Source organism: Rhinatrema bivittatum, chromosome 1, assembly GCF_901001135.1.
Source record: "Rhinatrema bivittatum chromosome 1, aRhiBiv1.1, whole genome shotgun sequence".
In the NCBI taxonomy this organism is placed as follows: Eukaryota; Metazoa; Chordata; class Amphibia; order Gymnophiona; family Rhinatrematidae; genus Rhinatrema; species Rhinatrema bivittatum.
Window position 1 is genome coordinate 300,386,968 of NC_042615.1, and position 27,468 is coordinate 300,414,435.

At 42.3% G+C, this 27,468-nt stretch overlaps 1 protein-coding gene across 2 annotated transcripts in view; it reads right to left on the reverse strand.

Moving 5' to 3' along the window:
- Window positions 1-27,468, reverse strand: part of GSTCD (glutathione S-transferase C-terminal domain containing) — a 390,707-nt gene that overhangs the window by 34,603 nt on the left and 328,636 nt on the right. For both annotated transcript variants that reach the window (XR_003855814.1, XM_029596910.1), the window contains exons 6-8: window positions 23,361-23,476; window positions 22,587-22,631; window positions 21,769-21,897 (exon numbers count right to left, since the gene is read on the reverse strand). Coding sequence is in view for 1 of the 2 variants with exons in the window: in XM_029596910.1 (XP_029452770.1) it covers window positions 21,769-21,897; window positions 22,587-22,631; window positions 23,361-23,476 (290 nt within the window). In the remaining variant the exon portion in view is untranslated. The remainder of the gene's footprint in view (window positions 1-21,768; window positions 21,898-22,586; window positions 22,632-23,360; window positions 23,477-27,468) is intronic.

Sequence of the window (27,468 nt, forward strand, 5' to 3'; positions counted from 1 at the left end):
GAATTTTAGTACAAGAGCGCTTGGTGACACGATAGGGCCTTTCCCCAGTTCCCTCCCAGTCTGCTCCAATAAACAAGCAGACTGGGAGGGAACTTCCTAAACTCCCTACCTACCCTTCCTTATCCTCCCCAACCCCCTAAAACTCCTCTACCTAGGGTTATTTTTTTTTTGTTTGTTTCAATACCTTCCTGATCTCCGGGGCAGTAGTAGGTTGTGCAGGCTGGAGGGCTTTAGTGGGACAGCTTCCTCGCCTCGACCCCGGCCCTTTTTAACTGAGCCGGTCTTTGGCGCGTACCAGGAGATATGCGCGTGGCCGGGGGCCTTTTAAAAATGCGCGCGGCCCGGCCACACGCATAATCTCCCAGTTTTAACGTGCGCCGGCCTTTTAAAATTTGGCCGTTACCGTGTATATCCCAAACTTAGAGTCAGATTCATCAATTGTCCAGCACATTTATAACATACCAAGATACAGTCTGCAAGGCTCTCATGCAAACATATCCAAAGATACTTTACAATCGCATGCAACATACAGCGTAGAACACAGTGCAAACTACGTATAACTTCCCAGCTGGCAAAAGCTGCAAGCAAGAATCACCTTAGAGAGGTCCATTAAGATAAATAAGTTTGAATCCCTATGGCAACTCAGGCTTCAAGCTTTATTTTAGGCTTCATGTACACCTTACAAGGCCATTGTTTGGATTTGAATGGATTTGGTATCCAGCTCCTTAAATCTATGGTTTCTGTATACCAGTTCCTTGATTAAAAGTCAGGCCCGGGAACAGTTTAAGGTGGTTAGTATCACTTTACCAAACAAAGCAAAGCCTGGACCCTGTGTTTAGAGATCGGTGCTCAGGTTAAAAACACAAGCAGCAGCTTCAAAAAGTTTCACTATTAGTTCAGGCTCATGTTTCCTTTTAATGCGAGACTGCGTCTGTTGACATTAGATGTTAAAATAACAGAATAAAATAAAACTGTGTTTCTATAATTGATTTAGGATACCGAAGGGCTAAAAAGGTCATCACGTCCACACACCTATCTAATTTATGTTGTTCTTGGGTCTGTTTAAAGATAAAGAAGGCTGTGTATCCGTATTCTGTCATTTTTTAAATTTAAAACACTGTGTGCATAATCAAAAGAGATGTATTATTTGCCTTGAAGAACCAGACAGATAGATACCAAGCAACATGGGGGCCTTATTGGAACTGGTGGGGACAGTTGTAGTTTGATCTCCTGTAATGTTTATGTGCGGGTATATTGGCTATGCCTTTGTTGTGTCAAATGTTATTATGTTCACAGTTGTATGTTGTATGTTTGGAAAAGTTGCAAATAAAGTTTTAAAATGTAAAAAGAGATGTATTATGTGGTCGGGGGACTTCTATGAGGCATGTCTTGCAAACAGTTTTGTAAAAATTATTTTTTGGCCCAGCAGTTTCACCTTATCATTTTGGGGTTCCATCTCAGAGTCATTTACTAGGCCTTGAGCCTTCATTTGCAATGACCCAGAGTTTTTTTCTCTCTCTCTTTTACAATCATAGCCCAGTTACTGCAATGATAGTCCCTAGCCATGGGCTAGGGACTATCATGGGCTCCTTCAAAAACCCGGTTCGTGTGCACCCTGGGTCCAGCCAGTAGGTGTCACTATTGAGCAACGACTGCTCCCTCTGTAGCATCTCCAGCCCCGGCCAGACCGGGGGAATGCAAGATGTGACTCAGGATTCAAACTCAGGTTCTCCGCATGGCTACGAACAGCACTGCCACTGTGCCATAGGGCCAAGTGTACAATTAGTTTCTAAACAATATATAGATTTTTTTTTTAACTCTATAAGAGAAAGTGTGTTGTGGGGGGGGGGGGGGTGTACTGGGCAGATGGAGGTGTTGGCGGAGAGGAGGGGAGCGGCGAATCAAGGATTTATCCAGGAAAGTTTTTTTGTTTTGTTTTTTTTTTTAACTGAAAGTTTCTTTCGTGGAAAGAGTACACACCACACACCCTGTTACAAACAGATTGCAAAGGTTATCATCTGACCTCACGTCAATCTAAGGTTGAGAATATGTGGTCTGCCGCTAATACATTGGAAAGGCATTTTTCACTTTACACTTTTTAAAACACCATTCTGGCTCCTCAGCAGGCAGGACTGCATTTAATGGAAGAATCCACTCTACCAAATTATAGAGTAATGTTCCCTGCAGGGACGGAGAGCAGCATGCTAATTTGAGGAAAATTAGTAATTTTCTTTAAATACCTTTTCTGGGATCATCCTTGACCTTTCTTTGTCTTTTCTGTGAAAGTCACAGAGGGTGGGAACCGTTGAGAAACTTGTTACAGGTGCTAGCTACCGAAGAACACAGTGGTTAGTTACCTTTCAAGTTACTTTTGGTCAGTCTGAAATGGAGATAAGCTACCGCAATGTGTTTTTACCTTAAGGATTTCAAATACTTTGGGCATTTTGCATGCGAAAAATAAAATGTGAACCTACTCGTTTACAGCCTCATTTCAGTTTTAAGATTAAGTCTGATAAAAGCTAAAATGTGACGGGCCTCCAATAAATCGAAGGCAACATAAAAGGGCAAAAATCTTACAACAATAGCTTGCCTGCACGGTTCTCAAACACGGTATCCTCTGCCCAAGGATTTTAAATTCTGCAGCTTCTGGAAGGGGAAGAATTTTCCAAGGGAAAAAATAGGCAAAACTTGTATGAAACGCATGTATTTATTTATCTATCTATCTAATTTACAGAACTTTTGCTGGATTCTTACCCTTATCTTCTCAGTATGGATAGCAATTTCCAGCTATTTAGACATCTTTTAAGGTTGAACGTTTTATTGAGAACAATAATAAAAAAAAAAAACCACAACAAAGCCTTGCGTGCATTTGTTCCTTGAGCATAAAAGGTAAATGAAAAGAACATTCCATAGTCTTCCAGTTTCACCCCTTTGACTCATCCTCAATCACCATAACTTTGCAGTCATCCTTTTTTTTTTTTGTGTTAGATGATCCCCATCAACCCACCTTCCTCCTCAGCCCTCACGTCTCTGACCAGCAATCAAAAGCAATAAGCAACACACCAATACCAAGCTAGCATTGAGGTATCATGACAATTAACAATTGGGAATCAAACTACAGGAGCTTGGAGAGAGACCTTGAATATATCCCTCCCAGATAGCCAGGAAGGATCTCTTTTGTACAAAAAATTAGCTCTGGAAGCTAAATTCTCCATGTGCTTCATATCGTGAAGTAAATTATATCCATGCAAAAATAGGAGGAGGAGTTTCTTTTCACCGGACCAAAAAGAACTTCTTACCCAGAAGAAAAGCCTTTCTAACCAAAAATGTCACCTCTTTTATCTTTGATGGATAAGAAGGGGACATTATCAGAAAGGGCAACCTCAGCTGTACCTCAGATGACCCAGGATCCCATTCACATAGGTAGCTACGCTCCACCAAAAGATCTAAATCTTAGAACAAGACCAAAAGACGTACTAAGGATCCAGGGCTCTCAAGGCAATTCTGTGATAATTTAGCTCAAAATGCCTGTTTCTGGAAAGTAAGATGTGCAAAGAAATTTATACTGTAACTCTCCCAGCCTATTTCCTGTTAACTTGTTCAGTCTCCTGAAGCAAACAGATTGAGCATTACTGGGAAATCTATCTCCTGAAACCACCTGACTAGTAGCTCATCAAACAGTGTTTCCTTGTAGAAAAAATTGTAGAGCCTTATACAGTTTTGAAAGTCTAAGCCTTTCAACCTTTTTGATTTGAAAAATTTTGTCCAAGTTGGCTATCAAGTTAGAAGAAAGACTTTCCACATTTAGAGACTGTACATTTTAGAGTGTCAAATTTGTAGATATGAGAAGAGATCTTTGTCCCTCAACTTAGTGTTCCTTCCGTTGATGGAACAACAATATTTCACCCCTTCTCCTACCATATGGTGAATTTGAGTAAAGCTTCTTCTAGCCCACTGTTGGACGTTTTTCACTCAATCATCAGGCAAAAAAAAAATCTAGTTCCCTTATATAGGTAGCAATGGGGATATTGCATATGAACGGTTATACAATTTCAGTAATTGCTGCCAAATCCATCTTATTGGAGTTGTTAGAACATTTTTCTGGAAGGGCAACTTTTGACCTATAAAAAATATACCTCAACTGCAGAGAGCTTCTAAAGCATTCTCCAAATTCAAGTTAGTATAGAAAGGAGTACCATATAGCCAATCTCAGAGAAAACACAGTAAGCTAGCCTTATTGTATAATTCCATACGAGGAAGAACCAAACCTCCTCATACCCATCCCTCCTTAATCTTCAAAGGAATTCTAGGTATATGGCCCTTCCATAAAAAGTACAATGGTTTATCCAATTTTTGTATGACTTTAGTATCCAAATAGGTAGATTTTGAATAATGAGCAACCATTTAGAGAACAGCACCATTTTGTACAAATTAATTCTCCCTCTAGAGGAGAGTGGCAGAGCACCATTGGTGTAATTTAATCATCTCTAAAAGATATCGGATATTCAATTTGCATAAGAGTACCAAGTCACTTGGAATCCAGAGTCCTAGACTCTGTGAGCTCATTTTAACATGAAGTCATCCCTCCACCAAGCTCTTATAGACATAGGAAGGGCTATTGCTTACTACTTTGTCCTTGTTCAGTTTAAACCATGAAAAGGTTCGTCGGCTTTTCAAAAATACTAATAAATCAACAGCAAATCCTGCAGTTTCAAAAGATTGAGAGCCCAGTTAAATACCCTCAATACCCTTTTCCAACTGTACAGATCATAAGGGTTCCAGCATTATCAGAACATCCTTGCCTCGTGCCTCAAGCAACGTTAAGCAATTGAGGTTACATCATTTGTGGAGACCATTGCCTATGGATGAGAGTACAGTAGTTTGAATACTTTGAGAAAGTGCCATCTAAACACAGGTTCTAAAAAGTAAAACAGATATTTCCATTCTACCCAATCAAATGTCTTCTCGGCATCACAGCTAATCATTAAGGCTGGGATATTTTGGCTTTTGTATATGTCCATAGCAGCTAATACATTCCTAACATTTGTCAATGCTGCCAGCGGTGAACAAAGCCTATTTGACCTTCAAAAATAATGGAAGGAAGTATTAATGCCAACCTATCTGCTATTATGTTTGCCAACAACTTGAAGTCAAAGTTCAGTAATAAGATAAGGTGATAAGATTCAGGAAATGAAGGGTCTTCCCTAATTTAGGAATAATTGTGATTTCTGCTGTGTTGCCAACATATGAGAACATCCTTTGTTCAATTAAGGAAAAATAGGCTGAGCAAACTCATTTCTCTCTTAGAATCTTATAAAACTTGCACTAAAATCATCGGGACCTAGTGCTTTAACTGGCTTTGCTTTTTGTATACCTAACAAGATTTCTTCTGTAATTAAAGGTCAATTTAGGTTGTCCAACTGGTCCTGTGTGAACTTTGGAAGGCCCAATTGTCATAGAAAAAGCTGGCATTTATCTAAATTTGACCCTTACAATGAGTATAAATCTGTATAAAATCCTTCTAATATTTTAACTGTGTCTTGGTCTGAATCAGATCTCCTGATTTATTTCTAAAAGAGATTTTCCTCACTCTAAATGACGCAAATCTTCACTGAGGTGTACTGTGCTGTTTGTACGTCTCACTCTGCATGTAAAACTGGCCCCAGACCCTAAACCACCACCAACACCTCATTTCGAGCTATTAGCTGGCCCTCCTATAGTGATATAAAGCAAGTGTTGCTTACCTGATGTAACAGGTGTTCTCACAGGACAGCAGGATGTTAGTCCTCACAAATGGGTGACATCGAGGATGGAGCCCAACCACGGCACCAACCCTGCAGCCAGCAGGGGTCTCCCTTCAGTCTTGTTTCAAAGCTACAGGCAGTGCCGAAAATAAAAGAAAAACGAACCCAACACCGCGGGGTGGTGGGCGGATTTTGTGAGGACTAACATCCTGCTGTCCTGTGAGAACACCTGTTACATCAGGTAAGCAACACTTGCTTTCTCACAGGACAAGCAGGATGGTTGTCCTCACAAATGGGTGAGTACCGAGCTGAGGATGTCCGGACATGCACCAAATGTATCCAATGGCGTGCAACAGACACAACAACTGGGGTGAAATTTGGTAGAGGACATCCACACCCTACCGGGAGGTGGAAGGGTGTTGGTACGTCATGCTGGAAAAAGGTTACGCAAGACAGACTGGCCGAAGATGGAATCCTGTCTTCCAGCTTTGTCCAGGCAATAATGGGCTGCAAATGTATGGAGGGAACTCCAGGTGGCAGCCTTGCAGATGTCAGGAAGCGGCACCGATCGAAGGTGTGCTACTGAAGTCGCCATGGCCCTCACAGAGTGTGCTTTGACATGGTCTTGGAAAGGAATGCCAGCTTGCTGATAGCAAAATGAGATGCAGTCCGCCAACCAGGAGGAAAGAGCCTGCTTACCCACAGGTTGCCCTAACTTGTTAGGATGGAAAGAGACGTAATAATTGAGTGCTCTTCCTGTGGGCTACTGTACAGTCTAGATAGAAAGCTAGAGCACGTTTACAGTCAAGGGTATGCAGAGTCTGTTCCCCCGAGTTGGAGTGGGGCCTGGGAAAGAAGATAGGTAGTATGATGGATTGATTTATATGAAACTCCGAAACTACCTTAGGTAAGAATTTAGGGTGAGTGAGGAGTACCGCCCGGTCCTGCAGGAATTTAGTGTAAGGCGGATAGGTAACTAGGGCCTGTAATTCACTAACCCTGCGAGCTGAAGTGATAGCCAAAAAGGAATAACACTTTCCATGTGAGATATTTTAGGTCACAGGAGTGAAGAGGTTCGAAAGGAGGTTTCATAAGGCGACCAAGAACCAGATTAAGGTCCCAAGAAGGGGCCGGAGGGTGTAAAGGTGGCTTCAAATGGAGCAAGCCTTTAAGAAAGCGTGTTACAAGGGGTTGTACTGAAATAGGGACACCCCCGATACCTTTATGGAAGGCGGCTACCGCACTGACATGAATTCTAATGGAAGAGGTCTTTAGACCTGATTCTGATAGATGCCAGAGATAGTCCAAGAATTTAGAAATTGGACAGGAAAGGGGATCAAGGGACTGAGAAGTGCACCATGATGTATACTTTTTCCATTTGTAGGAATAAGATTTTCTTGTGGAAGACTTTCGTGAAGCGATCAGGACACGAGAAACTGAATCCGAAAGGTTAAATGGCTGAAGGGACTAACCTTTCAACATCCATGCCGTCAGGGACAAGGCTTGGAGGTTGGGATGGAGGAGGCATCCATCATTTTGAGTGATCAGATGCAGGTCCTTTCCCAGAGGAATGTGCCTGCGGATGGAGAGATCCTGAAGTATGGGAAACCACACTTGGTGTGGCCAGTGCGGTGCTATCAGGATCATAGTTCCCCTGTCCTGACGTAGCTTCACAAGAGTCTTCGACAGAAGAGGAAGTGGAGGGAATGCATAAAGCAGACCGGTTGTCCACGTGAGGGAGAATGCATCCCTCGGCTGAGAGTGCTGGCTCCGAATGAGAGAGCAGTAATTGTCCACTTTGTGGTTCTGAGGGGACGCAAAGAGGTCTATATGGGGATAACCCCATTTGTGAAACAGAGAGGTCGCTACCAAGGGATCGAGCAACCACTCGTGTGGTTGGAAGACACGGCTCAGCTGGTCTGCCAATACATTGTCTGCTCCCGGCAAGTAGGTGGCCCTGAGGTACATGGAGTGGGAGAGGGCTTCTGCCCAAATCTGCGCAGCTTCCTGACACAGAAGGAAGGAGCCTGTGCCTCCCTGCTTGTTTATGTACCACATGGCCACCTGGTTGTCCGTCTGAATTAAGATTGTGTGGTTCGATAGGCAATCTTGAAAAGTCCTGAGAGCATATCGGATTGCTCTCAGTTCCAGGAAATTTATCTGGTGTTTGGCTTCCTCTGGTGACCAGAACCCTTGAGTTTGTAAATTGTTTACATGGGCTCCCCAACCGATGTTGGAAGCGTCGGTGGTGAGGATTACCTGAGGGTCTGGTGGAAGAAAAGGCAAGCCCTGTAGGAGGTTGAATTGATTTGTCCACCAGGCAAGAGACAGACGGAGTGTATCGGTGATGCGAACAATGGAGGACAGAGGCTGAACAGCTTGGGCCCATTGCAATCTCAGAGTCCATTGCATGACTCTCATGGCCAGGTGGGCCATGGGAGTCACATAAACTGAGGAGGCCATGTGTCCCAGCAGAATGAGGAATTGGCGAGCTGTTGCTGTGCATTGAGACTGCAACTGGCAAGCTAGGGACACAAGGATTTGAACTCGTTGATGAGAAAGGAAGGCTTTGGCCTGTAAGGTGTCCAAGTCTGCCCCTATGAAGGATAAGGTTTGAGATGGGACTAAATAGGATTTCTCGTAATTGACAAGAAACCCTAGAGAAAGTAGAGATTGAATTGTCAGGGTCAGGGAGGACTGAGCGATTTGCTGGGTTGGGGCCCTGATTAACCAATCGTCCAGGTAGGGGTAGACGTGGACACCTTCCTTCCTTCCTGAGGAACACTGCAACCACTACGAGGCATTTGGTGAAGACCCATGGTGCGGATGCCAGGCCAAAAGGTAGCACTCAGTATTGGTAGTGATTTCGGCCTACTAAAAAACGGAGGTATTTGCGATGAGATTGAGTTATCGCAATGTGAGTGTAGGCGTCTTTTAGGTCTAGAGAGCAGAGCCAGTCCCCTCTTTGCAGCAGAGGGAGAAGCGAGCCCAAGGTTACCAACCTGAACTTCTTTCTGTAAAGGTACTTGTTGAGGGCCCGTAGGTCCAGGATTGGTCGAAGTCCTCCTGACTTTTTTGGGATCAGAAAGTACCTGGAGTAGAACCCTAGTCCTTGTTGTGAGAGAGGAACGGGTTCTATAGCTTTTGACTGGAGGAGAAGGGATACTTCCTGCTCTAGAAGAACAGAGTGATCGGTGAGTCTCCACGCCTGCCGGGGTGGGGAGTCCGAAGGGAGAGACAGGAAGTTGAGGTGGTAACCCTGTGCAATTATCGCTATCACCCATTGATCTGTGGTGATATGGTGCCATTTTTGTAGAAAATGGCCTAACCGACCTCCTACTGGTATGGTTGGAAGAGGGATGTGGCATCTGCTCTCTAATTGAAAGTCAAAAACCCGATGCAGGGCCAGGTTGTGGAGCTGCTGCGGGCTTTTGTTTTCGAGACTGGCGAGGCTGAGTTCTATAGTAAGGCCTCGCAGGCTTAGACTTGGCTAGTGGGGGATAATACTTCCGTGGACGGAAGAATGACTTTTTTGAGTCCTTCTTAAATGGTTGTTTAGAAGGCAAGTCAGAAGGAATAGATGAGAGCTGTTTAAGTGTCTCATGATGATTTTTTAGTTCAGCAACAATTTGCTGAATTTGCTCACCAAATAAATTATCCCCTAGACAGGGCAAATCAGAGAGCCTGTCCTGAACTTCCGGGCGAAGGTCAGACGACTTAAGCCAAGCCCAGCGTCTGGCAGAGATGGCCGTAGCAGAAAGTCTAGTGGAAGTATCAAAGATGTCATAAGCTGTTCTTATTTCATGCTTCCCAGCTTCAAACCCTTTATTTAGTAGGGACTGAGGAACTGCTCTGGCAAGGAATCTGAGTACTCCTGCATTTGTTTCAGGATGACCCTATTGTACTGGGTCATATATAATTGATAAGAAGCTATTCTGGAAATCAGCATAGCTCCTTGGTATACTTTCCTACCTATACTATCTAGGAATTTATTTTCCTTAGTAGGAGGTATGGAAGAATGTGTCTTTATTTGTTTAGCTTTCTTTTGAGCTGATTCTACCACAACAGAGTAATGGTCTAATTGTGGTTTCTGAAAGCCAGGTGCTGACTGTACAAGATAGGTAGAGTCAGCTTTTTTGTTTACTGGAGCAACAGATCCAGGGGATTCCCAATTCTTTTTTAGAAGGTCCAGAAAAACCTGATGAATTGGAATAGAGGTGATGACTTTAGGGGCATCCAAGAATTGGAGCAACTCCATCATCTGGTGCCTGTCATCTTGTTCTGATTGAAGCTGAAAAGGGACCAACTCCGACATTTCCTTCACAAAATTTATGAAAGAGAGGTCCTCAGGAGGGGAACGCTTTCTACTCTCCACAGGAGAGGGTGGTGAAGGCAAATCATCGGTGTCAGTAGAGGTATCATCACCCCAGGTGTCATAAGGATCAGGATGCTGACCTGTAGGATGAGGAGGCTGTGTACCTGAAGGCCCCGGTTGAGGCTCCGAGAAATTCGAAGGAATTACCGGGGGCATCAAGAATGTTCTCGATGGAATCGGTGCCGGCATCGGTACCGGTGTCGGCACCGAAGGAATCGGTGTTGGCATCGAAGGATTCGGTGCCGACATCAAAATTATCGGTGGAGCTGATGTGCGTATCGCCCCCGAGGAGAGTATCGGTGGCGAGGGACGACAAGGCACCAATGGAACTACCCCCGAAGGGGGAATCCGGAACGGTGTTTCTCCACCTGATGAGATCGGTGACCCGGGCATTGCCGGTGGAAGGGCCCTTGTAAGCGCTTCCATCCGAGCAAGCAGTGGTGCCAGTGCTGCTGGAATCGGGTCGGTGGCCGGTTCCACTCTCGGTGCCGGGGTCGGTGCCGAAGGAGTCTGAACCGTAGCATCGCCTTGTCGATAGCCTCCTGGACCAGCCGGTCCAGTTCTGCCCGGAGACCTGGGGTAACAAGACCCGGCTCTACGGGAGAGGGAGGCGGAGGCTGAGCCGGAGGGACCACCATCACCGGTGGAATCGCGGCTCCCGAACGCCGGAGGGGTGAGGGTTGCCTCGGTGTCTGCGAGACAGGAGTGGACGGTGCCACTTCTGGTCGAGACTTCTTCGAAGGCGGCTCGGACAGTACTGAGGTCGATGACTTTGATTCCTCGACGGTCCGAGACTTATGACGTCGATGGCGATGTTTCTCTTTCCGATCCCCTCGATCTTCGGGGGAAGGGACAGGAGTTGATGGCCGTGAAGACGTCGATGGCGGACGGTCACCGGGAGGCTGTCGATGACGATGAGACTTTGATGGTGCCGGTTCCGATGACGTCGATGCAATCAATGGCGTCGGAGTGTGAGCATGGAAGAGGAGTCCCATCTTCTCCATTCTGGCCTTGCGACCTTTTGGTGTCATTAGGGCACATTTGGTGCAAGTTAAGACATCATGCTCACTCCCTAAACACAAAACACAGACTCTTTGTGGGTCTGTGATGGACATAGTACGCGTACAGTCCAGGCACCGACGGAACCCCGACGCCATGGCCATAGGCCAAAAATTTAGCCGTGGGACGGTCGACTGCCAACAGGCCTCGAGGGTCAAACTCGACGGTAGTCGACAAAAAACAACGGCAAAAACTTACTGAAGTACCGCGGAGGAAAAATTGAAGAAGGGAGACCCCTGAGGGGCAATTTTTTCTTCAAGAAAGTAGTTGAAGAGATTCCTGTCAGGAATGTGGTAAGAGCTCCTTAACCGCGTGGCAACTGCTACGCGGAAAAAAGAAGACTGAAGGGAGACCCCTGCTGGCTGCAGGGTTGGTGCCGTGCTGGGCATGCCCAGTAGGGGCCAGTCAAAGTTCCTGAAACTTTGACAGAAGTTTTCCGTGGTTGGGCTCCATCCTCGATGTCACCCATTTGTGAGGACAACCATCCTGCTTGTCCTGTGAGAAATAGTTGAATACTGTGAAGGCCTCCTCAAAGCTTCTCTCTTTCTCTCTCATAGCACACCCTGTGATACACTACCTATAACTCGCCCCTTTTTCTTATCACGGACATTATCTATGCGAAATTATAGCATTTTGATGAATCGAGGGGTAAGATGACACCTGCTGATTTAGTGAATGCCAATGCAAAATTCACCTCCCTCACCCATCAACTCTGCAGTTTTTTAAATGAACATTGTAAAACACAGTTTCTGACTTTTGTTTCTTTAGGCATTGAAGATTTTCTGCCTTTGATTGAGGAAACGATCCCTCTCACATTCCAGGATATCCATCTCATTCCATTACAACTTATTCTATTTTGCTAATATCGAAAAGAGAGAATAATTCCTTCAAATCCACAGCAGGAACCCCGGTCCAGATTTCCACCTGTATTACCTTCCTGCAGCTTTAAAATGCTATTAACCTCTATACTTAGGGGTAGATTTTCAGAAAGCGCGATTTGGCGTACTTTTGTTGGCGCATCAGGCGCCAACAAAAGTACGCTGGATTTTAGTAGATACGCGCGTATCCGCTAAAATCCTGGATCGGCGCGCACAAGGATACCGATTCTGTATAGCCGGCGCGCGCCGCGCAGCCTACCTCCATTCCCTCCGAGGCCGCTCCGAAATCGGAGCGGCCTCGGAGGGAATTCTCTAACGCCCTCCCCTCACCTTCCCCTCCCTTCCTCTACCTAATCCACCCGCCCGGCCCTTTCTAAACCCCCCCCTTACCTTTGTCGGGGGATTTACGCCTCCCGGAGGGAGATGTAAATCCCTGCGCGCCAGCGGGCCGCTAGCGCGCCGGGACACGACCTGGGGGCGAGTCCGGAGGGCGCGGCCATGCCCCCGGACCGCCCCGGGCCGTAACCACGCCCCCGGGCCCACCCCCGACACGCTCCCGACACGGGGTGCCGACTAGGGCTTGGGAGCTCTCTGCTCCATGGGATGGCCACAGGAACTCCCTCTCTGTGAATGGGAGTGAGAGGCCTTAGAAAGACTTCCTCAGACCCTGTTTCGCCAATCTCCTTGCTGAGGAGGGTGGGTCTGAAGAGCTAATGTAGAGTTGCTGGAGGGAATCATGGTGTCTCACAACTCAGATACCGTGTCCCTCATTTTATCTCCAAAGAGATTCTCTCCTGTGCATGGCAAGTCAGTGAGTCTTTGCTGTACCTCTGGCTGAAGATCCAAGGCCCACAGCCATGCCATTCTGCAGGTGCTGATTCCTCCTGCAGAGACTCTCAAGGCCATTTTGAAAATATCGTAGGTTGTATGAATCTTGTGTTTTCTGAACTCCAGGCCCTGATGCACCAGCAAAGTGAAGATGTCTTGCTGCTGTTGAGGCAGCTACTTGGCCACTTCCTGCACTTGCTTCCAGAGGTTTCACAAGAACTGGTTCATGGAGAGCTGGTAGGAGGCAATGTGGACAATGAGCGTGGCTCCCTGAAACACTTTTCTCCTGTGAGCGTCCATCATCCTATGATCCTTCCTAGGGGTGCTGAGGCGTGGGTCTGAGAATGTTTGGCCCTCTTGAGAGCGGATTTGACCACTATCGATTGGTGTGACAGCTGACGCTTCTCGAATCGGTAGCCTTCTGGATGAGGTAAATCCCATCCGCCTTCCTATTCACGGGAGGAAATGTGAGAGGGTGCTCCCAGATACTCAGCAGCAACTCCTTAAGGATGTTGTGTACTGGGACCGCCACGAACTCCTTAGGAGCCTCCACGAATTGGAGGATTTCCAGCATTTTGTGCCTGGCATCCTCCTCCTCCATCAACATCTGAAAAGGGATGGCTTCAATCTGCCCACACAAAATCTGCAAAGGGTAAGTCCTCTGGTGAAGACTTCCTCCATTCCTCTGGAGGTGAAGGCTCTGAGGGGAGACCCTCCGAGTCTTCGGAGGAGGAATCCGCAGTGTTATCCCTCCAGGGGTCATACGGAGCCTCATCCTCACTGTAATCCACAGTGGATGAAGCCCTAAGTGCTCGGCCTTCATCTACAGGCATGGGCACCAGTGGCACCGGTGCCGGCCCCGACAGTAGTGGGCTGCAGGCCTCGGTGACCCTGCTGGCCTCGGTAGAGCTTCCTCCTCCTCGGAACCGGCAACAAGTACCGCATCAGTTGGGGGAAGCATCAGTGACTTGTGGGGCATCGATGGTCTCCCGGGAACCGACGCCAATTGGGTTGGTAACAGTTCCAGAACGACAGTGCAGGCATTGGCACCGTCGGTGCCATGGCATGACGCCCTGCAGCGTTCGTTCCACCGCCAGCTGGACTCTCCACTCCGGCTTCTCCTCAAAATCTGCTGGTGCCAACACAGACTGGGAGACAGGAGGGGTGGCCAGATGGTCCTCGGATCCCCAAGGAGGATCGCCAACTGGCACTAGGACTGATGGAGACCGTCACAGACTCCTGGCATCGATGGAGGATTGGCACTCCTTGCCGCGGGGTTGCTTTGGGGGTGTCAGGGCATGAGCCAGCACCTCCCCGAGCCTAGCACCGTGAGATTGAGGTGAGAGTGAGGGGGTGGCAGCGGATCAAATGGGGGCTATAAGAAAGGCCTGAGATTGAAAAAGCATCTGCTGGATGAATGCAAAAAGGGCTGGAGGGGGTGAGAAAGAAGGGATGGACTGAGGAGGTGTGTCAGGAGCGTAGGATAAGAGAGAGGCTCTGCTGGAGGGGAGGAGATTAAAAGTGGAGGTCCTTTGAGGTATAAAAAGGTGAGGAGTAATTGTTAGAAGGGGACCTCTCCCTTGCTAATTTGTTCTGGTCATCCTTTGGGGTTATGTGAATTTTCAAGTGCTAAAATGGCATCACATTGACTAAATGTTTGGGAAGTGCTGCATTGCCTTGTAAAAGATCCAAGGTTGTGAGGGATAGTGTTACTCCTTGGCTACAGCAGAATTAGATGCTTAGGACAGGAAGGGTGGGTGCTAGCATCCCTGCCCCAACAGCAACTACTGGACAATTCAACCAATGGCTTCATATTACAGAGAATCACATGAAGGCCTGGATTAACCACTAGGTGTTCCGGGCTAAAAGGGATACTGCCTACTTTGTCCCAGTGGCACTTTTTCACAAACACAGCTCAGCCTGAGCGGTAGGCATCCCATTACACTCACCTCCTCAAAGGTGCAGGAGCTTATGGGCCGCTGACATTTGAAGCACTGTAAATTAGAATGGCTGCTGGCCCACCCCATTACCTTTAAGGTGTCAGGTTTGACAGGGTGCTGCTGCTCAGGCTGAGCAGCGCTTACGAGAAAGTGCCACCTTTGGGACAGAGGACGAGGTGCCTCTTTCAGCGTGGTGCATGCTCGGAGGAAGATTCCCCTAGCTGCTCCTGCATCCTTGGACAGGATCTTTCTCTTGCCTTCCCACTACATTCTCAGAAAGGGAACCCACTTGTGCCCAATGGTGCTTAAAAAGTCAGTCTGGCCCTGATTATGGCCATGTACTCCTAAACACTGTGACAGTAGCCTATGGTTCTTAGATGCTAATCAAATAATATGTTTTGTACAGTCATACACCAAAGCATTTTAATTTGTGTGTGTTCTGGAACGGTAGACCTACTGGCAGGTAAATATTTAGTTACATGAGTGATTAAAAAGGTAGATAGTTCAGGGGTAGTATGCATGATACGACAGACAGCAGACTACTTATATCTATACTGATGAGACAGCATTTCTGACACATCTGTGAGTAATGAAAATTGATACACAAGTGCTGGGACCTGGAACTCAGAACAGGTTTTCTGAATGTGTGTTATTTTGTTTGTGTTTAACCTTTGGACATATTTTCTCCAGTCGATTAAACCTGTCCTTGAACTCTCACTGTTTATGTGGGAAATAGCAAGTTAGAATTGCTTTGGTTTAAAATGTTATCTAAAGTAATACTGAATATATTAACTACAAGGGACCAGGCTAGTCTCATTTGAAGGCATACAACAAATGCTCTCTATGTATTAACTTTTTTGACTCTAGTGCCACCTCTTTTTTTCCCCCTCTTATTTCTCCTTTGTTTTTTTTGTCGTAATATTTTTTCTTACTTTTTTTTTTTTTACAAGACTTAAAACGTATGCAACTTTAAAAACTTAATATTCAGTCACTGTCCAGACAAGCTCATCTAGCTATCTTTAGAACAGTTCTTTGGCGTGACTAGGCTTAACTGAATAAGGTATCTGGTTAATTCTGAACATTGTAGTTAGCTGGAAAACTTTTATCTGGCTAATGCAACTCCCCCTCAAAACACTCCTGGAATGCACCTAAGTTATCGGGTTAAAATTTAGCTGGCTTAGTGCCCAAATGTTCATTTAGCTGGAAAACTAGTGAGTTATCCAGCTAAATGCCTCTGAACATGGCCCTCTGGATTTATTATAATTTACAATATATTTCAAATATAACATTTGAAAAAAGAAACAAAAAGAAAGGTGAAAAAACAAGTTTGCTAATATATTCACTAAAAGTATCAGGGAGTGAAATTCATGCTTTGAATTGCAACAGTTGGAGAGTTTTCTTGAAAGAAGATTTACCATGATCTATTGTTTCAGCTTTGAGCGAACACTAATCCTAATCCTCTAAGGGGTAGATTTTCAAAGGGGTACGCACGTAAGATATGCGCGTACCCCCCGAAAACCTACCCCAAACCCCCCCTGCGCGCGCCCCGGGATGCGCGTAAGTCCCGGGGCTTTGCAAAGGGGGCGTGTCGGGTGGGCGGCACGCGTGTCGGGGGCATGACGCCGGCCCGGGGGCGTGGTCTTTAAGCTTCTTCAGGTAAAAAGATGGCGCTCAGACGCTAAAACAAATTCTGTAGAGTGCCCCTGAAGCAGGCGTGAGTTTCACGCCGAAACATTGCCAATGTCGGGCGGGCAATAAACAAGCAACAGCGAAGATGGTGACAGCAGAAAAGAATGTGACATCAAGGGGTATATTATAGATGAAAAGAGTTACAGTTGTTTGCGATTAATAGCAAGTTGAGGCATGGCATTTTAAAAGGGTGTGTGAAACGGGAAATAAATAGAGTAGTTTTTCACAAGAAAAAAGAAAAAGAAAAAACAACAGGAAGAGGTAGATGACGTAACAAAAAGTGCCTATACAAGAAAGGGGTTGTAGCCCTTTGCGGGCAAGAGCCCACGAGATTGCAGCACTAAAGATTTCTGATACCGATTCCCACAGTCTTTTAAGGGTTTCTAAGGGTATTTAAATCTGGTATTTTGCTTTTTGCAATTTTCCCTCAACAGATTATTTGCTTTTTGGGTATATTAAATTGAGGGTTATAGCCATATTTTTCCGGCAATATTATAATAAACCATTTATGCACATAAATGGTTTTGAAAATTCACCCCAAAATCAACTGTATTGCCCCTGTATGGGTCTCTGGTGAGACCTCATTTGGAATAATTCAGGAGACTGCACCTTCTAAAGAATATAATCAGGATGGAGTTGGTCCAGAGGGTAGCTACTAAAATGGTCAGTGGTCTTTGTTCTAAAGCATAAGGTGATAGACTTAAAGATCTAAACATGTATAACCTAGAAGAAAGGTGAGATGGGGGAGATATGGTAGAGACATACACAAGAGGTGAGCCTCTTTTCAATGGAAAGGAGGCTCTAGAACGACAGGTCATGAGATGAGGGTGAAAGGGGGTGGATTCAAGAGTAATCTTAGGAAATATTTCTTTACAAAGAGGGTGGTGGATGCATGGAACAGTCTCCCAGTGGAAGTGGTGGACACAAAAACAGTATTTGAATTACACACCTATCCCTTGGTCAGATCACTTCCTCATACAAGCCACCATTAAATATATTGAACCTCTAAGAACACAAGGAAAAAGTAAACCCATTAAATTTAAATATCTACCACCTTATAATTTAGAAACGCTGAAAGACAATTTAGAAGAAAAACTAACTAAATTAGACTACTCCAACTGCTGCTCCGCAACTACAACATGGATGCAAACAACCAGTAACCTAGCTGATGAGATAAACCCAACAAAATTTGTTAACGTCACAGAACCTAAGCAAACAAACTCCTGGCACAATGAAAAGATAAGAGAAGTCAAAAGGAACCTAAGAAAAAAAGAAAAAGAATGGAGAAAACATAAAACAACCGAAAACCTAAGTACAGAAAACACCTAGCCTACTATAAACAAATAATTCTCAATGCAAAAAAACAGTTTTACGACACTAAATAGAGAAATATGCTAACAACCCAAGAACCTTATTTTCCATAGTAAGAGATCTCACTAATGACAAATCCATCTCTACGCAAAACCTACCAGTAAATAGATGCAATGAAATAGCTACCTTTTTCAGTGACAAAATTAAAAACCTAAAAACAAAAATTCCAGATACAACGAAACAAGAAATCAGAATGAAAAAAGGGACGTTGAACAATGGATGACATTCGAGATGGTATCTGAAATGGAAATTGAATCTATGCTAAAAAAACTAAACTCGGTCCCCCATGCATTCGACACAATACCAACCACTGAAATAAAAAAAGTAGCTGACGTCTCACCCCACACATTTGGAGATATTCCTTGTAGATAAATCTGAGACAGAGAGAGTATAGTAACATCATAATTAAGGTCTAAGTAAATCCATTGACATCCTCTAGCCTTTCAGAATTATTGTTAGGTTATATGATTTATAGTTTTGCTCCCCCTTTTATAAGTTCTTGTTCAACATATGTTTGATTTTCAGAAATTGATATAGAAATATTGTATTGGATGTTGTATAACAAGATTTCCCTTTTATTTTGAGATTATGGAAAATGTATACAAAAATTTTCAATAAAGAGTAAATTGAAAAAAAAAAAAGTATCTGACACAGTGGCGCCAACATTAGCAAAGATAGTGAATTTATCATTAGAAGAAGGAATCATGCCAGATAATCTAAAAGGAGCAATTGTAAAACCAATTTTAAAGAAGAAAAACAGCGACCCACTTAATCTGAGCAATTACAGACCAGTATCAAACCTACCCCTAATTGCAAAATTAATTGAAAAAACTATACAAAAGCAACTAGCGGAACACTTAGATAATAATAACATCTTGTATCCATCACAACATGGCTTTAGAAAACACTATAGCACAGAAACACTTTTGCTAGCACTAACAGACAACATCATGAGAGGTTTCGACAATGGCAAACATTATATTTTAATGATGCTGGACCTGTCAGCAGCATTTGATACTGTAAATCATGACATACTTTTAAATAGACTAGAGGAAATAGGTCTAAGTAACATAACTATCAAATGGTTTAGATCATATCTAAGTAACAGATATTTCCAAGTTCAAATCGAAGACGTAATGTCAGAGAAAATACACCTACAAACAGGAGTACCACAGGGGTCAGCTCTATCTGCTACACTCTTTAACATTTACCTGTTACCATTATGCCACCTACTGGCCGGTCTGGGCATAACACACTACATATACACTGACGATATTCAGCTAATACTACCCATAGATGAAACTATTGAAAAAACATTAAACATAGCTAAGATATATTTTGATATCATAAAACAATTACTAAACCAAATGGAGCTAGTAATCAACACAGAGAAAACAGAGTTCCTACATTTAGAACGCAAAAAGACTGAGATCATTCAAAACACTATCACACTCAAAAACAACCAAAAAAATAGAACTAGCAGAGAAAGTACGGAACCTAGGAGTTATAATCAACACAGAATTAAGCTTTAAAACAATATATATCCTTAAAAGTGAGAGAAGGATACACTAAACTCATGGTTCTCAGAAGACTCAAACCACTTCTAACGACTACCAACTTTCGTTCAGTACTACAAGCATTGATTTTTGCAAGCACCGACTACTGTAATGCCCTATTACTAGGTCTACCATACACATTACTCAGACCACTACAAATTTTACAAAACACTGCTGCAAGAATTTTGACCGGAAAAAGTAAAAAAGACCACATCACCAAAACCCTAGCCGAGTTACACTGGTTACCCGTTGAGCAAAGAATACAATACAAAACACTTTGCACCATACATAAATTAATACATAACGAAAAAACAGAATGGCTTAACACAGCCCTCCGCGTACACGTACCAAACAGAAACCTGAGATCAGCTAACAAAGCACTCCTTACTATTTCATCAATAAAAACAGCAAGACTTACACAAGTATGAGAGAGAGCACTATCATTGGCAGGACCCACACTGTGGAACACCATGCCATTGGAGTTAAGGTTACAAAGAGACAGCAAAACCTTTAGAAAAAGCTTAAAAACCTGGCTATTTAAGCAAGCTTATCAAATTGAGAAGGGGGAATAGTGAAGCCGGCGAAGTATGAGGTACAAACAAATGAACATCAACACACACTAATACAATCAATATTGTGTGTGTGGCTGTATTTTTATTTTACTTTATCTTCTCGTCCATCACTATAAGATAAAGCAACACTTTTAAAGTTAGCATTGTTTTCAAAACTGAGAGAAAATTCTGGACAGTATTGTATCACAAACCAATTATTTTGTTTAAAAAAACTATGTACCGAATCATTGTGGCACCTATGTAAATTGATATATTTCGGCATCCTTGTTTTATGTGCCCTACTGTAAACCGTTGTGACGGACCCTTCTTAACGATGGTATAAAAAAGATTTAAATAAATAAATAAATGGGATAAGCACAGGGGATCTCTGAAGGAGTGATGTGAATTGTAAAGTTAAATTAGTTGGGTGGATGGGTAGACTAGATGGTCTGTGGTCTTTGCCTGCCGTCATGTTTCTAAAAAACATTTTGAGACAATATTTATTGTTTAAAAGATCTGAAAGCTTCTCTTATTCTGCCAATCCCATCATTTTATACATTTAAAGAGATTTGGAGGTTGCTATGTTCATCTTAGCAGAATCACATACAGGCATCCCACTAATATATGTAAAGATGAATATTGCATACATAGCTAAAGAATGGACTGAAGAAAGTTGAGGTTTTAGAGACAAGGGTCATGACCAAAATGAAAGTTGAATGTCTTAATAAGCACCCAAACTATCACACATCCAAAACTTAAACAATAGATCTTGGCAAATGTAACATGGACATTGCCCTAACACTTCTATTTCAGTGTATTTCAAGAAAAAAATGTTAGTTTGGGTTTTTTTTAAACACAAAAGAGCCCAGTGAAGTACTGCTGAATTGGAACTTATCAAAAAAATTATCACCACCCTAGGTCTAAACAAAGACAATGGCTTTATGGCACACTATAACTATCTATGAACATAACTGTTCTCAGATCATTCTGTCTTTTCACACTTATCTCAGATGTCAGTAGTCTGAACTCTAATGCTATTATCACTTTGTTTCCACACCCTGCCTCCCTATTCAGTGCCTTCTCTTTGTTCTGCATCTCTGCCCCCATCCCAATATATTTTACCCACCTCCGTACTTTACTTCGTGCACCTGACCAAGTGGACTCTGTCCTCGAAAGCTCATGCCTCGATAAATTGTTTAGTCTATAATGTGTCACCCGCCTCCTGTCTTTTTTGCTACACCAGACTAACATGGCTATCCCTCTAACAATGAAGCACTATATACCTTGTGATTGATAACCTACTGCTGAAAACCAGCTCTAGTCAAAAATGAAATGCATTATATTCTGAATCTGATCAAATAGGATACTACATATAGCAAACAAGGAAACATCTAGTGCATACATCCATAAATGCACACTAAATAGGATCTTCTCCCCCTGGCCCTGAAATAAAGTTTGGGTGTCCTCAAAAAGAGGCAACATTAAAATGAAGTATTTTCTACTCTCTGGCTCAACGGTGGCTCCTGCTCCAGACATAACAATTCACTGGCAGAAGGATGATGCCTGGGACAGAACAGACCTACCAAGCATGAATGATTTATAAAATATTTATTACATGCTTACTTTTAGCAAATTCTAAATGAATTAATGACATTACAAAATGACAAAAAAGAAATATCTGTCCATACTATAATTAATATGCCAATAATAAAAATAAAAATAAAACATTTCTGCAATTTCCTATAAAGTTTTAAGTTCAAACACTTTTATCACTTACCCCAATGTTAAATTTTCCATTAAAATAGTCCAGATTTGCTTGGATGAACCAAATGTTGCTTAGTCCAAGTTCATCAGTTCTTTCTTTAGCACGTAACAAAGATTCTGCCTTATTTTCTATCAATACCACCTATGGATTACACAACAATAATTTATCTGTGATTATTGTTCTACATACACATCAGTATTCTGAAGGTATCTTAAGAAGTTTCAGCATGAAGCATTCAAAGACTAATTTACTAGAAAACCATTAACAATCAACTTGCCAGCTTGCTGCATCAATTTCACTTTCATGTCACTGGGCGTAGTAACATTAAATATTGTGTAAAAAATTATGCACAAAAGGAACACTCCAGAGGATATTGTCAAACATTAACAGCATATGGAAAAAATGCCACAGTTAAAATATCTCAGGAACTTTGCAGAGGCGAGGGTAATAATAATAAGACATAAATGTTACAGTTACCATGTCTGCTAGTACAAGTCGGCAATCACCTATGCTTGTTTATTATAAAATGAATTATAGCAGTTTCAATACCCTAGGATAATAAAGAGATCATACTGTAAATATATGTAGAACTTTCAGAGATAGCTATCTTATTTATTCAGCCAAACAAATAATACAATACTAGTTTTAAATACATTTTGATTCTTGTCATATAACAAAGATATTACGTTATACAATGGAATATAAATACTATAGTTTGTTTTCTTTGACATGTTTCTGTTCAGCACCAGTTTAAAATGCTCTAAGTAAACATGGACTGTGAAGTTAGTCAAGGAAAGTTGCATTATCTGTAAGTCATACTGAATCTTTACCTGGCAAGATGGCAGTGTGTAGGCCAGAACAATTCCAACATGGCCCTGTGAAAGCCAGAAGATAAAGAGTCAGTCATCTATCCCAATACACTTCACCCACTGCAGGGTGGCTACCCCAGCAAGAAAGTGAAAAAATCTGAAAGGAACCCAAGTCCCAGCATTTATGGGTGCCTGCCTATAACAGGAAGCAAACCTGTTACTCTGGATTCCAGTTTGTTTGTTCTACCTGTAATCCAGTCCAAGCTTTACAAACAAAACCCTGGCCCTGCAGAGCAAACTGAACTCAGCTAAAGCTGGCTCCCTAATCAGAGAGGGGCTTGGGCAGCATAAGAGATGGGAAGATATCCAGCCTGACCCAGATGCTGAAGTTGGTTTTTATACACAACACCCTGCAAAAACGTCCAACACCGAGAGGTCTGTGGAGTTCAAATTCTGACTCCCTAGGGTACTATAATCTGAGTCTAAGGCTGCTTCCATTAGCCTGTAGCTATCAAACGAGAAACTGAAGGAGATGCTTCCGGTACCTCCAGGTTTCTCTTTGATGCTAATGATCTGTTTATCTCTGGAAGGAAGTCCACTTGTTTGCTGCATATCAGTTGATTTATGTTGCTGAAACTCTGAATAAAGTTCCTGCTACCTGAGCCTGGCCTGTTGAAATGTTCCTCCCATCAGCACCAGTTTCCTATGGCTGCTCTTGAAATGTTCTGCTTTGCAATCCTGTCCTGTTGAAATGATAAAGGAATGCAATAGATAATATGTATTGTAGTATACTACCCCACCGCTGCAAAAATCCACAATGGTATCCCCACGCTTGGCTAACTTCATCACCACAGAAACCAGATTGTTCAGCTGCTGCTGTTTTCTCAAAGCACGATCACCTGACATTTTTCCTGAGGAAGAAAAACAAAGAAACAAACAAGAAGCATTTTACTTTAAATTACTGCTCCTCCATATATTGAGTTGACAGTTTCAAGGACATATATTTTCTTTAAAAATAGATCAGACATGTCGTAATCACCTTCTTCAAAGGAATCAGTATAGCAATATACAATTGATCTGTATACTTGACATAATGTTAGAGGCTGAATTTTCTTAAGATTTATTTTATTCTTTCTCTCTCTTCATTTAGTGAAGAATCTTAATGTGTTCATGAAAGTAAAGCAAGTTTGCTTACTTGTAGACAGCAACATCAATCAGCCACAAAGTGTGGGTGATATCATTCAACTGAGCCAACACGGACCTAGATCTCAGATCTAAGTAAATATTTAACTGAGCATGCGTGGGCTCTCTCACACATACGTAAACACACACACACACCACAGATGCTGCCTCACGAGCTCCTCAGCCTCTTCACAGCGTAAGCTTTAGTGAGGTAGTTGACTCTCCAGAGAGATGGGTAGATATTAAGTATGGCTGATGCACCCTGTTGTCTATGAAGAATGTTGTTTACAGGTAAACAAACTTGCTTTCTCTGTCATCAAGCAGGCATGAACTGTTTGAATTCTGTGATATTTGAGGGCCTCCTTGCATGAACAGCTCCCCTCAGACCTTGCCACAATATTTCAGCTTTGGCAAAATTTGCATGGGCTTTGTTGCTGGGGTCAACTATTTCCTGGTCTTGTTAGCTATATCCTTGACTTTTGATACGCTCAATCGCAAGATTCTGTTGGGACGTTTGGAAGGCTTGGGTATTTTTCTTGCACAATTATCTCCTGGTTCTCTTCTTTCCTGTCCAGTCATTCTTTTTGCATTACAATGAGAAAAACTACTTCTTCATTACATCCTTTAGTTACTGGTGTCCCTCAGGGTTCCTCACTCTCACCTATTTTTAATATTTACTTAGTTTCTCTATGCTCTCTCCTTACTGGATTGGGCATTTCATTTAAATTATTTGAAGATGATAGTACGTTTTCTTTCTCTGTTTCTTCTATGTTTGCCTTTACATTAGGCAGATACTAGGTAGAAGATAAAAATGTTCCTGAACAATTTTTATTTCAGGGGCACTCCATTCCTATTCCTATTCAGTCTAAAGTGTGGGATCTTGGGGTTGTAGTTGATTCCTCCTTTTCTTTCCATCCTCAAATCTATGCTCTGGTTCAATTATCCTACTTCAAACTGCGGATGTTGTATTCTTTACAGCCTATATTATCTAACTCTGATTTCTAGACTGTTACTCAGTCTTTCATTCTGTCCACTTTGGATTATTAAAATGTTTTGTTCTTGGGTTTTCTTGAGTCTCATTTGAAGGCTCTCCAGCTTATCCAAAACTCTGCTGCTCGCCTCATTTCCAGTTCTTCACTGCATGATATTTCTCCTGTTCTAGCTGACCTCCTTTGGCTTCCTGTCTCTTGGAGTTTAAGACCTTTACCCTGGTTTTCAAGATTTTACATGGCCTGGCGCCTTCCTATATTGTCTCTTCCATATGCAGGTACTGTCTTACTCAGTGTCTCTGCTCAGATACTCAAAATCTTGTTGAAATACCATCTCTCAAGTAAGCTCATCTATCTGTATCCAATAAACAAATTTTCAATATAGCTGGGCCCATACTTTGGAATAGTCTCCCAGGTGAGATCAAAGCGGAGAATGACCTGTTATAGTTCAGAAAGCAGTTAAAAATGTATTTTTTCTCTCTAGCTTTTTCTGACAGAACTTAGGTTCACTGGATAATGAATATTTGTCTTTCTTCTCACGACTGTTTTATTGTTTTTTTACTATTTGTTTTATAATCAGTTGCTGTTTCATGCTGTCATTAAATATTTTTTCTATGTTACTTGTAATCTGCTGAGAATTGTGGAACAGCGAAATATAAATTGTTTAAATAAATACATTTCAATAAGGTTGATTGGGACTTTGACTTGGCCAATTCAAAATATGAAGTGGTCAATATTCAAAAGCCATTTAGACAATTACTGAAAAGCTATCTGTCAAAATGGAAAAACCGACATATTAAAAGACTTATACACCTAAATTCTAGCTGGATAACTAGTTATGTGGCTAGAATTTGGGTACATAAATCAGGGGCAATCCGGGGGTAGGTGGAAGGCCTTTCGGGGAGGAGTGGAGTTAGCTGCTTAACTTATGTGGCTAAATTTGGTCATGCCACTGACCTGTCCTAAAGGTAGTTATATAAACATATGCAGCTAACTTTAAGATAGCCAAATATGTTCAGTGGCTTGACTGTGTTGCTGAATATACCCTGCTGGTTGGTCAGCTAAGTTTATCCAGCTAACTAGCCAAGCCGCTCAGCCAGTGATTACCACCCCCAAAATCTTTTTTTCTTTAGCCATTCTGCAGTAGATTTAATTGAATATTTAGGGTTGTTGTCTTGCTGCATGTCCCATTTTTGACTCAGCTTCAGCTCATGGACAGATGGCCTGACATTCTTTTCTAGACTTTATTGATATAAAGCAGAATTTATGGTTCTTGGCCAGCTGTCCAGGTCCTGATGCAGCAAAGCAGCCTCATACCAAAATACCTCCACAGCACGATGCTTGACAGTTCTCACTTTAGAAGTCAGTGTTTGGTTTCCACCAAAAAAAAGTTTGTTATTGTGACTGAAAAGTGTAATTTTTTAAAATCATTAATTTATAGAATTTTATAAGTCAACATCTTAAACATTGGAGTACAAGAAATGTTAACTTGTGCACAAAATATTTAAAGGAAATAAAATATATTCACAAGATAACCTCAAGTCCAAAAATGGAGGGTGAGATAATGGTAAAGCAAAATTAAATATATATTATCAGGATTTGTCAGCATTGAAACACATTCAGAACCTAAGAATTGCTAATACTAGCTTTATCTTCTAAGAACCTCTGTAACTGGATAACAACATAAAAAAACAAATTTATTACATTAGTAAACCACCATGCACTTGCATGGAAACTTTAGAAAAAAGAAAGCCTCAATGCTTAATAAGCAGGGTCTAAATTGAAGAAAAGATTTCCTCTGAAGTCGCGTGTTTAGAAAGGTCAGGAAATACATTAACTTTACCTACAAGAAAAGGAAGAGATCCATTCTTAAAGAAAAGCTTCAAGGCAAGATCCCAATCCATTTCAAGAGCAAAAGTAGCAATCAAAGTTCCTCTTGTTGAAAACTTCAATTTTTGACTCCTCTGGCCAGAGAACATTATTCCAAAATCTTGAATACCTACTGCATATACATACTATACATGAATTTATTTTAAACTACTAAGGGAATGAGCTAAATCCAATATATATATATATATATATATATATATATGAAAGGCTTGTGTCAGTCGGTCGGTCTGTCATACTGTGGCGTCACTCTGGCCACTAGATGGCATATGGATATTGGAAATTGCTTAGAGTGAATATAGCCTATATGTTGAAATGTAGAATTTTCCAGCTTTAGGCATCAAATGGAGTGTGTGGAAGACTGTGGCAGTGTATTTATTTATTTATTTATTTATTTATTTATTTATTTATTTAAAGGTTTTTTATATACCGCGGAACGTTACAAACATCACCTCGGTTTACAATGAACAATAATTTAGCAACAGGCTTTACAATTAATTTAGAGAGAACAAGCGAATATAAGTGTATTCAAAGTGTATGAATGTAGTATTCAAATGTATTTAAATATATGAATGTATTCAAAGTGTATGAATGTATGAGTGTATGAATGTATGAATGTATGTATTCAAAGTGTATTCAAAGTGTATGAATGGCATTGTGACTCAGTCTAATTGGGGAAGGTATCAGGGTGGTATAACAGAGGTTGTTCCAAAAGGATTAGCTGCTGGAAAGAGTATGAGGATGGGAGGCTCTGGAGGGGCTTGAGCCAAGAAGAAGGAACAAGTGACATAGCCAGTGGTGCTATGGGGTTCCAGAAGGAGTTAAGGAGTGAGAGGTTTAAAGGA